The sequence below is a fragment of the Stegastes partitus genome, unplaced genomic scaffold, assembly GCF_000690725.1.
Source record: "Stegastes partitus isolate 25-593 unplaced genomic scaffold, Stegastes_partitus-1.0.2 Scaffold427, whole genome shotgun sequence".
Lineage (NCBI taxonomy): Eukaryota > Metazoa > Chordata > Actinopteri > Pomacentridae > Stegastes > Stegastes partitus.
This window is the reverse complement of record NW_007578158.1, coordinates 118472-130122: the sequence shown is the minus strand read 5'-3', so window position 1 is coordinate 130122 and position 11651 is coordinate 118472. Positions and strand designations below refer to the sequence as shown.

Below are 11651 nucleotides of genomic sequence, written 5' to 3'. Positions count from 1 at the left end.
CATCCCTTTTCCCAGCAACATTCTCCATTCCTTCCAGGGGGATCCTGTGGTGTTCCCAGACCAGATGAGCTATGTATGTACTCCCGTTGGAGAGGTTTGGGTCAAAGCCCAGGATTTCCTCTCAGTTGGTGTGCCTGAAAGACCTCTAAATGAAGGCACCCAGGTGGGATCCTAATCAGATGGCCAAACCCCCGCAGCTGGTTCTTTTAGATGCGAATGTACTCCTAGCTCCTAGAGTTCCTAAAGCTAGCTTGAAGGCTGAGCCCAGCCACCCTACAGAGGAAACTTATTTTGGCCACTTGGATCCACGATCTCATTCTTTCAGTCACTCCCCAGAGCTCATGACCAACATGCGAAGGTTGGAACGTAGATTGACTTGTACATTGAGAGCTTTGCCTACTGGCTCAACTCTCTCTTGAGTGCAACACCCACAGTACTGCTGAACCAATCTGTACGTCTTACGTTCAGTTTTCCCTTCACTTGTGAACATGATCTGGCTTCTTAAGCTCTTTTATTTGGGGCAACAACTTACCTCTTACTCTAGTGGTTTCTAGCAGAGAACCACGGCTTCAGACCTGGAGGTGCTGACTCGTAACTTCTTTCTTTTTCCAAGCAGTATCACACTGTGTAGAAGGGGACTTTCGGACACCGTTTTATGTTAGTGTCCTTGTTGTAGTGTGGTGAGTGTGGGATTTTGTAAATTTCCAATTTTCTACTGCAAAATGATGACCAAACAAGTGTTTTAAATGGGTGCACAATAGATTTCAGTTATGATTTTGTGATACAGTTTTGCATACATGTGCAAAAGTGTCATAGATGTCGATACTAAAAAAGAATGCAGTGATTTCGATTGTTACCATATTGCCCAGACTGGCTGCAAAACTACTGCAGTATACAGTGATCAACCACAGCATTAAAACCAACTGTCTAATATTGTACAGGTCCCCTTTGTACTCCTAAAACAGCTCTGAATGATCAGGGAGTGGACATTGGTCCTATGGTGTCTAGCACTGGTACATTGGCAGCGGATCCTTTAGGTGTTGTGGGTTGCATGGTGGAGCCTCCATGAATCAGTCTTGTCCTGGTACATCCTGTCGATGCTCAATCAGATCGGTATTTGGGAAGTTTGGAGGCTGAGTCAACCCCTTGGGCTCTTTGTCATGTTCCTTGAGTTGTTTAAAAGCACAGTGTGGCGAGGCGCGTTGTGCTGCTGTCGAGCAGTGCTGTTGCCATGGCGACCCATGCAGGACCCTAGGTTTTCCAGTAAAACATTGCATCGTAGCAGGATGATAAAATTTTCACTTATTCACGTCATCTGCCAGTGGTTTTAATGTTAATCAGCTTGTCAATGAATGATGTATGATATAGATCAAATTATATGTTCTGCATGTAGCTTCGGCAGATCAATACCTTACTTAGATCAGAGTTGTTTAAAACACAGCAACAGTTGGTCACTATCTCCACATATTGCACCATTTCTTCATTTTCTTAACATTTTACTGCAGAAGCAGATTATAACAGGGAGACTTTTTCCTGCAGAGCAGAAGTGAGATTCACACCCCTGACTTGAATTGCAACCTCCCCTGTTGCTGCATTGTATTCAAGCTATTGTATGTGGAGACATGACATCTCTGCCTCCTCTATGATGAATATCCCTCTGTGTGACTGTTGAGAATTGGTGCAAAATGGTGTCTAGGAGGAACCCTCTTTTGAAATCCATCTGTTTTCCTTTTAGAGAGTTGTTGTCGCAGTGCTGGTTTGTCCATCATTTCTGTCATTTTGTTCACTAGTTGCACTTGCTCTGTTGTCATTTAGCTCCAGGTCAGTGATTTCCATTTCTTTGCTGTAATTTTCCTCTTTCATTCCGCCCCTGCAGGAAACTGGATGCCTTCATTTATGACGCTGCCGTGCTGAACTATATGGCCAGGAAGGACGAGGGCTGCAAGGTAAGAAATAGATCTCTGCCATTTCACAGCTCTGCACAGTGGCACACTCATATATATACCAGAAGCCATTGTTGAAGTCTCCTTACCCTGCAGCTACTGTGTGCAGAAAAAAACCTACGAAATCTTGTATGTGCTCGGCCTCTTCTTGTGGGAAGCACAACAAGCATGCTAAGTGAGAACTCCTACAAAAGCTACATCTACAATAAATGAATCAAACGCATCCCATGCATTTATATGTTTCCCTTGCGGCCTGTAGCTAGTTAATATTGTCATTTCTGGACAGCGCTGCTGTTGATTTATTTATGTTTGTATTTGATACAGCTCCCACAGCGAGAATGAAAATCCTGCCCAGTGATCATTTGTAATAAGGTCTGTGGGAGGCCTGAGCTCCCAGCAGCCTCATACAACAGCCACTGCTGCAGTAATTATTACAACTGATGTGGATCTATATTAATTCCTTCACTGAAACAATATCCCACACTCCAGCTCTGGCACTTTCTGGGTTGTCGATATTAGAGCTGAGCAGACTGCTTTCATGCGGCAGTGACAGTAAGCGACGACAAAAAAAAAATGTAAAAATGAAATCAGAGCAGCAGAAATAACTCATTTTCTCATTACCATCTGCCTTCCTGTATCTGGCTCTGTCTGATTAATGTGATTGTTTGCATGAATGGGTTTATGGATGCTTGTATGTGTTTGTTTAAATCCTAAAGGTGATGACTATCGGCTCTGGTAAGGTGTTTGCCACTACGGGCTACGGCATCGCCCTGCACAAGAACTCCCGCTGGAAACGGCCACTGGACCTGGCTTTGCTGCAGTTGGTTGGAGACGGTAAGACAAAAACAAAAGACGGAGAGTGCAGAGCAAAAAATTAGACGAAAAAGCAAAGAAAAGAAGCAACTTAGGCTTCATGCACACAATGGTTTCATTTCAAGTTCCTCTCTGGTCCATGATTAACCCCTGACCAACTCATCTCTGTGGATCAAAGCTACACATTTAGAAGTCACAAATGTTTCAGTCAGTCATTCTGGGCCTTTGTTACTCATCATTGTCTCCTGCACTCTCTCACCATCAAATGTCACAGTCCACCATCAAACAACACATTTAAAGTAGGAGGAGGGTTTCAGTCACAGTTAGGTGTCAAAAAAAGTGTACAGAATGTCCTGTGCAAGTTACCTGTGAATGACCACAATTACATGAGCATGTGTCTGCTCATGAAACTCCGGCTATCCATCAAAGGTTGTCCTCTTTGGAAAAATTGCAGCTGTCGTATTTTTCTGAAATGCTTGAAAATAAATGTTTCTGTTGTTGTGACTCATGAGCTCTTGTAGATGTGAAAGTAATGACACAGTTCACCTTACAGCTGTTCCCTCATTTTATCCAAGTAGTTTTAAACACCCAAACGAAAACCATAGAGGCCGCTAATTAGAACTCAACCATATGAGCTGATTCTGAGGGCTGTTAGTGTTCAGGTCAACTTGTTGGTCGATGTGCTCTCATCCGACCAAATTCTGACAATCGCTGGCATTGCTTTCATAAGAAGCAAAGCTCTACAACAACAGCCTTCCAGGATTATTCCATTATTTTTGGTAGAGAGGGGAATAGATTACCTGTATACACCCCACAACTTCGAAATGGCCCAACCTAATGTTGACTTATTTAACATTTACAAACAGTGTATTTGAAGTTAGCTCCTAACTAACTGACACCAAGAGTTGTGGAAGGTGTCGTAACAAATTCATCATCAGATCCTCGGATATACATCACCCGTCTGAGCTGAGCTGTTACACTTAATCCATTATAGAATGATGAACTGTTGTAATGCGCTTTTGATGTACATATATTTTACACACTGTTTCTGCTTCTATGCCAGTACATCATTTCAACTCATGACTTTTTTCATTGTAGTTTAATCTTCAGATTTTTTGCCAATACTTTTCATTTAGTTCATGAAAACCTGTCAACTGTCACATGTGAATAATATTTTGTTTCATCTTCTTTTCGCTTATTCAGGGGTTGGGTGTTAGGCAGCAGGCTAAGCAGGGTATTCCAGACATCCCTTTTCCCAGCAACATTCTCCATTCCTTCCAGGGGGATCCTGTGGTGTTCCCAGGCCAGATGAGATATATATGTAATCCCTTTGGGTCTAGCCCAGGATTTCCTCTCAGTTGGGTGTAAATTGTAAATAGTATGCACTTATAGAGCGCTTTTCTACCTTAGGGGTACTCAAAGCGATTTACATTGTTTTCCAATTCACCCATTCACACACACATTCATACACCAATGGTGACAGAGCTGCCAGGCAAGGCGCTAGCCTGCCATTGGGAGCAACTTCGTGTTGCTCGAAGTGTCCTTGTCTTGCCCAAGCACACTTTGACTGTGGAGGGCCGGGGAACCACCAACCTTGCCATTAGAGGACAACCAGTCTACCACCTGAGCCACAGCCGCCCAGGGGTGCCTGAAGGTCCTCTAAATGAAGACACCCAGGTGGAATCCTAATCAGATGCCCAGATGTATTTGAAGTTAGCTCCTAACTGACTGACACCAAGATGTTGTAGATGTGGTGGTACTTTGTTCAAATGGATGGCCAAAAAGTCAATTGTAACAATTTGTATATCACAGCTTAATCTAAGAAGCTGATGTGGTTAAGACACATACAAATACGTTCAGGTACAGGCTGGTCTGCTCTGAGTCTGCCATTAGCATTTCAGCATGAACTATCCAAATGATTTTATGTGCTACTGTATATTTAATCTGCTATGATACTTGTGTTTTATGTTTATTTATAATTAATTAAAGACTAACAGGTAGACTGCTTTCAGTGCACCGTGGCATAACATAAAAGCCTAAAGTGATAGCATACAGATTATTTTCCCTGCAACTTTGATTGTTTGAGTAGGTACAACTTCAGTTCACCAAGATTTCTATGGTTGATTATAGTTCTGTTGGGATTTGAATAGTCTTATGGGTCATTTAGAGGTACTGACAAAATAGCTTTTGCTGTTAGGTATGAGCACTTGTTTTGTTTTGGGTTTTTTTATGTCAAAGTATTCCCTGTTTCTTGGCTTCTTCTTTGGGAAACACTGTATTATACATGTATATATATATATATAAATGTGTGCATTTCATAAATGTCTTCACACCAGGCTGGATGAAGAGAGAGAGGAAGGGAGGGTATATCTCAGAACACAACCTCTGGAGAACCAGCAATTTATGTCAAAATGAAAAGTGTTTCTCCTAGTAACTGTCTTCTGTCCAGACTTGTTTAGAAGTTTTGTCCTAACTGTATACTTTTGAAAACAGTCACAGAGAAAACTTTGTTGGGAGGGTGCGGGAAAAAAAGATGAAGCAGAAACAGACTCTTTATAAATGTTTATATTCTTCTGGCATTTCAGTGCAGATGGAACGTTTATGAAAGACAATCAACCATTTCAATGATTTTGTAATTTATCTGTAACAGTGTGCCGATGGCCTCCCAGAAGTTTACACAAGTTTTATTAGCAGATGGCGTGATTCGATTTGTGGCAGGATAAAAGAGACGAAAGGTTCAAAGTGAGACAGGAGCCGAGGATGAGGAAGAGAGATTGAACAGCAGAGGGAAGAAAGACGCAAGGATGGGGGGGGAAAGGTGTGATGGGATGGATGAGGGTCAGTGGAGAAATGAAAGAAGATGAAGGTTACGAGGGAGAGAGAAAGATCAATACAGAAGGTTAAAGGGAGGAAGAGGATGGCTGGTGTGATCTCTTATAAAGCTGTCAGATTCATAGTTCACACACACAGTCGCACATCACACATTCTCTGTCTGACCTCGCTGATGACACTCACACAGGTGCACAGTATGACTCCTGAAATTTTTTGCCCTGAATCGGTTTCTTTTGCGATTTTTCTTTTCTTCCTCTAAAGCTGTGGCGTGTACTATATAAATATCCTTTTTGTTTGTCTCCCGGAAATTACCTTCCTATACAACTAAACACCATATCTATTACATTTTTAGGGAAACAAATGTCCTGCAATATCACATTTGTTTGTGACATATCCCAAATATGTTTCAAATCACCGTATGTTATATTTATTTTATTGTTTTACTGTCACATCTTTTCAGCCAACCAATCATATAGTAGATGGGGCAGGACTTGTCCCCCCAGTAATAAAAAGAAAAGGAGCTTCAAACATGGTGTGAAAGGGTTGTATTTTAACCCAAACCATGATATCTTTAAGTGATTTTGATTCCTAAACTTAACCAAGCTTCTGAAATGCAGTTATCTTTCTAAAACTTTGAATGAAAGCGTGATATTTTCCTACATCTAACCACACAGTTGCCTAAACCTGACCAGACAACAAGACACACAAAACCTAGGTCTACGTATAATGCTCCACACAGGATGCAAACCCTGATCTTTGGGGTGAAAATCCTATTCAAGCCTCCTACATGCTTACATGGACTTTCACATTAAAAGCATTTCCTACAATGTCGTTGGTGAGAAAATATGTTTGTTTTAACCCCATTCAAAGAATATGTGCAAAATATTTGTTGCTATTCATTATAGACTTTTATACTATGTTAAATACATTTTCTGATAAGTTGACATATTTTTGGTTCCAAATGCATGACACCTCTTTTTATAGAAAGAAAATCTTCAAAAATAAAATAAAAAGCAAAACAAAACAATACCTGTCACCTAAACCAAATGGCCTGTGGTCCAAAAGACCCCAAAAGTCATGCATAGGGTTAAAATAAAGGCATGTTTCTTTCAAAATGGAAATGCAGTTCAGTTGCATAGGACCATAAATGTGTGGACACTGGGTTGATCTGATACTATTTTGCAGGGGTCACCGTCTCTGCATCCTGGGCTATGCAAGACAACTGGAATTTGGTTTAAAGGAATACAAACAAAACCAGTGCATTTTTCCTATATAGCAGAATGATAATGAGATGCTAAAAGACCATTCTCAGTTCTGATACAGCACTATGGAGAGAGTTCTAAGTGCATACATTTCAAAGACCTCTGGCTTTTAACATGTATATCTCATTTGTACACCTATACCAGCTGGTAGTGGCTTGCATTTTTGTGTTGTTACTCCTAAAATGAGTAGGTGTAGAAAAAGGCAAAGAATGGTGGATCAGTTCAGACAGAGAGTAAAGGGAAAGAGCAGGAGGTGTGACAGAGACAGATGTGAGGACTGGAGGTGCTAACGTTTGCTTTTGGTACCCAATAGAACGATGAACTGCTTGGCATTGTTGCATTTTGCCGTTTTGCTCCTGGAGGAGAATCAAAACTCAAAAGAAGAGGGGGAAATGTGAATCCTCTGAGTTGTCTATTTAAAGTGCACTTGTAATTATACCCACTACCTAAATCCCACAGACAGGTGAGCATGATTTAAATTACAACTGTGTAATCACACCACAACAACTGAGAAAAGGTCCGTCATAATTATAAGATCTGTTGAAGGAAAAATGCAGACCTCAAGAGACACACAGACATAATTACCTGGAAACAACCAAACTTCTACCAGCTGACAAATGAAATTACAAATTGCTACTTAATGACAAAAATATGTAGCAGGCTTTTCCTCTTCTCCTCAGGACAGATCTTGAGGAGAAATATAACATTTGTAAAAATGTACTGCTGTGACCTGCATCAAAAGCTAATGCGATTGCTTTTTAATTGACTGCGTTTTTTCAGTAATATTTCCTATTCCGTGTACATCAGTCAGCCTGAATAAATAGAGCAGGATGAGGACAGGAGGTTCACACGCAGCAGAGGCGCTGAATTACTTTTTTAAAGTGACCATGGAGAGATTCCAGGAATTTGGTATGCAGGTAATCTGAAGGTCTACCGCGTAGACGTAACCATTCTACATTTTTATATTGACACAATTTTTTTTTTTTTAGCTTCTGCTGATATCGGTGCTCATTAAAGAGGAAAAGCACCAGGGCGGAATGCATCAGAAATTTTCCAACAGTAATGCACATGAGTAAGAAGGCAAGAAGATAAATTATTTGCACTAAATTGGTTATAGATGAGGACTACTTTGATAAGGATGTTTATGCATACTAGTATTACATTGATTTGCTCCTGAATGTAGACATGAGCACATGAAAACTGAAGAAAATAGAATCTGTTGCAACCTAAAACTCCTTTTAGAGAGTGCTGGCCCAAGCAGCAGCAATGCTATATTACATAAACAACACAGGCATCATATACTAAGGGGAGATGTATAAGATGGTAGGAAATAACATATAAATCTTAGCATATTCAAATTGATGTTGTATTTTGATTATTTTGAACGATGAACAACCTTAAGATTGAAATGAAATGGAGTTTCTGACATTTGTAAGTATCGGCTGTTGCTTCTCACGTTTCGTGGTGGAAAGTTGGAAAAGCCTGACTAAAAAGACCCTGTTAAGACGCAGCAAGCACTGAAGTAAAGCTGGTTCCTCCTGAACTGTAAAGATAAGAGTGGTTACAAGAAAGAAAAGGAGAGAGTGGAGAAGAAGTGGCCAAAAACCAGACCTAGAATTTTAAATATCCTTATCCAAAATTACAGTACATCCTAGCCAGACTCATATAATATATATAGTGAAGACTTTGAAGCATTTAGGTTCATTGAGAGATACAAAAAGCAGAGTTAAATCCTTTGTATGTGTTCACATATTTGGACAAAAGAGCCGATTCTGATGGAACACAAAGTTGTTGCCAAGACAGCAGACGATGCTTCCACTAACATCTAATCAGTTCACCATTTAGTCCCACTGAACCTTTGTGTTATGTTCACAAGATGTCTGTGGAGGTTCTTGGTCATTCAGGTCATGGCAATCCCAAGTCCTTTCGCAGAAGTTAACTGGATTTCTCTTGTTGGCTCTTGAGGATGGGGAGGGGTGACTCAAGATTTTGATGTTGGTGAAGCTGTATTGACAGGAAGCTCAAGACTGCATTATAAGTACCTGATAAGTGAAGTCATAGATACCTTCCTTTGTTGAGAAAGTGATGTTCTAAAAAGTGACATAGATGATTTCTGTCTAGAACGTGGACATTGCTGTTCTTAAAAGAGCGTCCTTTTTCCTTCAGATGGACTGCTGAGTTTTCTCTTGAGGAGCTGCTCTCTTGTGTTGTCCTTTTGGAGCATCTGTTTATTCTCCTCTACACATAGATATGTGCACTCCTCGCAGCATTCAGCTGCTCAGCTTGTGCTTGACTGTTTTTATCCTCAGGGTGAACCACTTTTTGCTGGGTCTAAAGTGTACTGGTATGTCGTGTTTGGAGAGTTTCTCAGACACTGCGGCCACATGGGATGACAATGTTGTCCTCATTTCGTCTGCTTTTGATGCTGTGCTGTTTTTTGGGGGGGGGTTTCCTGTTTCTTTTTGCTGACTTCGGGAAGGCCCAGTTGGGATAGTTACAGGTTTTATGTGCATTCTTAATATGTGTTTGCTCCTTTTCTTTTTCTTCTGTCTTGGTAGGGACATTCTCAGCCTGATGCTTTCAGGTACTGATAACCCCTAGATAAGCCTCAAAATACTGTGGGTGGTGGTGGTAGTCCAATAGCAGGTATTGGTCTGTGTGTGGTGGTTTCCTGTAAACGTCGATGTTAAGGCACAGTACAGACCTTTTTTTTTTTTTTTTTTTAAATCAACACTGTGCTCTTTCTTTGTCTCAACACTGAGCTATATAACCAACCCCAAAGACTTGACACGAGTTCATTATGCTCCGCACATGTACAATGACCCTTACCAGGTCCTCTAATTGTCCCTAGTAATGTATCTCTTTGTTAGTGCGCTGTCATTTCCTTTCTTAGCACATGACTGGTCAGTCACCAATTTGGCTCCTCTGGAGAGCAATTTAGCCGTCTTTGCAATTAGTGAGCTCAAGAGCCAGGTGGAAAATGCCTCAGCACCAGCAGTCGTAGCAGCTCCCTGTGGCAAAGAACACTGGAGGCTGACGGCACGTGAATACTAAAAATGCTCAAATGGAGAAGTGAGAGTTTTTTGTTAATTTGAGATGTCGGGCTGTTTGGTAGGGTGACAACCACACTTACAAAACTAGAAAAATACAAATAAATGTATTTAAAATATCCAAATTTCAACATATCCTTAAATATCAAACACACAAGACACATTTAACACCGGAGACAGCCCTTTATTCTCAGTTTTTCCTGTTTCTGAAGGTGTATTTCGATATTTTAGTGAGAAATCTGTTTGAACTTTACTGCTTTAATTTGTCAATGATGCGAACCCAGTGTTTCACCTTTGGTTCCATTTATCTAAATTTACAACAGTGAGCTTTTCTATTGCATTAATTCCATCAGGACAAAAACCTAATCTGCCTAAAATCTGCACTTCTTAACATTTTTAGCATTAACGAAGTGCACTGACCCCTTCTTTGTTGTCTGTTAACGTGACATTAAGTGACTGTCAGTAAAACTCAGCGCTTGTAGCAGCTTAAAGAATGTTACCCCTCTCTCACGTGGTAGCCTTTTGAAGCAGAATAGCTCCAGGAAGTGTTGCATTTCACTTAACAGGATAGAAAGCACAGCAGACTAGAAGCAGGATTTATTGGTGAGTGGTGAGTTGGACATGCTGTGCTTCTTCAGAAAGTTTATATTCAAGTTGAATTTACTTTGTAAGCCATTACAAAACAGGTAGTTTCCCTCATTTTAATGTTTCAACAGAATTCAGTAGCGACTCTCCCTTAATTGCTTCAACAGCATTTTTAATCAACATTTTATCATATTCGTTGAGCAACTTGTGTTTTCCTTTAGCTACCGGTTGTAATAGTAGTTACAACCTGTTGAAATGTTTTTTGTTTGTTTGTTTTTTTTTTTGGCTGCAGGGTGGCGCAGTTGGTTAGCACTGTTGCCTCGCAGCAAGAAGGTTGCCGGTTCGCGTCCCGGTGGGGGCACCGGAATCTTTCTGCGTGGAGTTTGCATGTTCTCCCCGTGCAGCGTGGATTCTCTCCAGGTTCTCCGGCTTCCTCCCACAAGTCCAAAAACATGTTGAGGTTAATTGGTGATTCTAAATTGTCTGTAGGTGTGAATGTGAGTGTGCTTGGTTGTCTGTCTCTAAGTGTGGCCCTGCGATGGACTGGTGACCTGTCCAGGGTGTCCCCTGCCTTCGCCCTAAGTCAGCTGGGATAGGCTCCAGCCCCCCCGCGACCCTAATGAGGATTAAGCAGTGTATAGATAATGGATGAATGGATGGATGGTTTTTTTGGGGGGTCCTGCCCATGTTTCATCTGGATAAAGAACAGAGCTAGAAGAAGAGTCTATGCACCAGAATACTTCGGATAAAGAGAATCTTTTGAAGAAGAGGCAGCTGTGTGTCAGGTCCAACTTGTCTCCAATAGATTTCAGCAAAATAAACTGCCTTCAAAGTGATGTTGCAAAGGACCAGTATGCAGTAATGTGTACTGTTGTAACTGCTGACTTTGCACCTGGGCTTAAATCCCAAAGCAGCATGCATCCAAAGTTCGCCTCTTCTCCACTGCTCCTCTGTGTCACTCACACTGATTCCTGTTGACTGAGCAAAGCCAATAAGAACACCTTGCACACAAAAGAACGATAAAAAGAAAATGTGAATATGAACAGCTTTTGGCACTGAGGGTGGAACAAACTATGGCAGCACGGTGCGCCTTGGGGAAATTGATTTCTTTTTTGTTCATATTCGTTTTTGTATAAATGGCTTTGAATCTTCAGAGACCCAGATGT

The 11651-nt window shown here is 41.1% G+C and overlaps 1 protein-coding gene across 1 annotated transcript in view; it reads left to right on the top strand.

The window, feature by feature from the left end:
* grin2da (glutamate receptor, ionotropic, N-methyl D-aspartate 2D, a) overlaps nt 1–11651 on the top strand; it is a 206682-nt gene that overhangs the window by 175038 nt on the left and 19993 nt on the right. Inside the window, exons 15-16 of the mRNA XM_008286034.1 lie at nt 1877–1946; nt 2660–2777. Coding sequence (XP_008284256.1) covers nt 1877–1946; nt 2660–2777 — 188 coding nt within the window. The remainder of the gene's footprint in view (nt 1–1876; nt 1947–2659; nt 2778–11651) is intronic.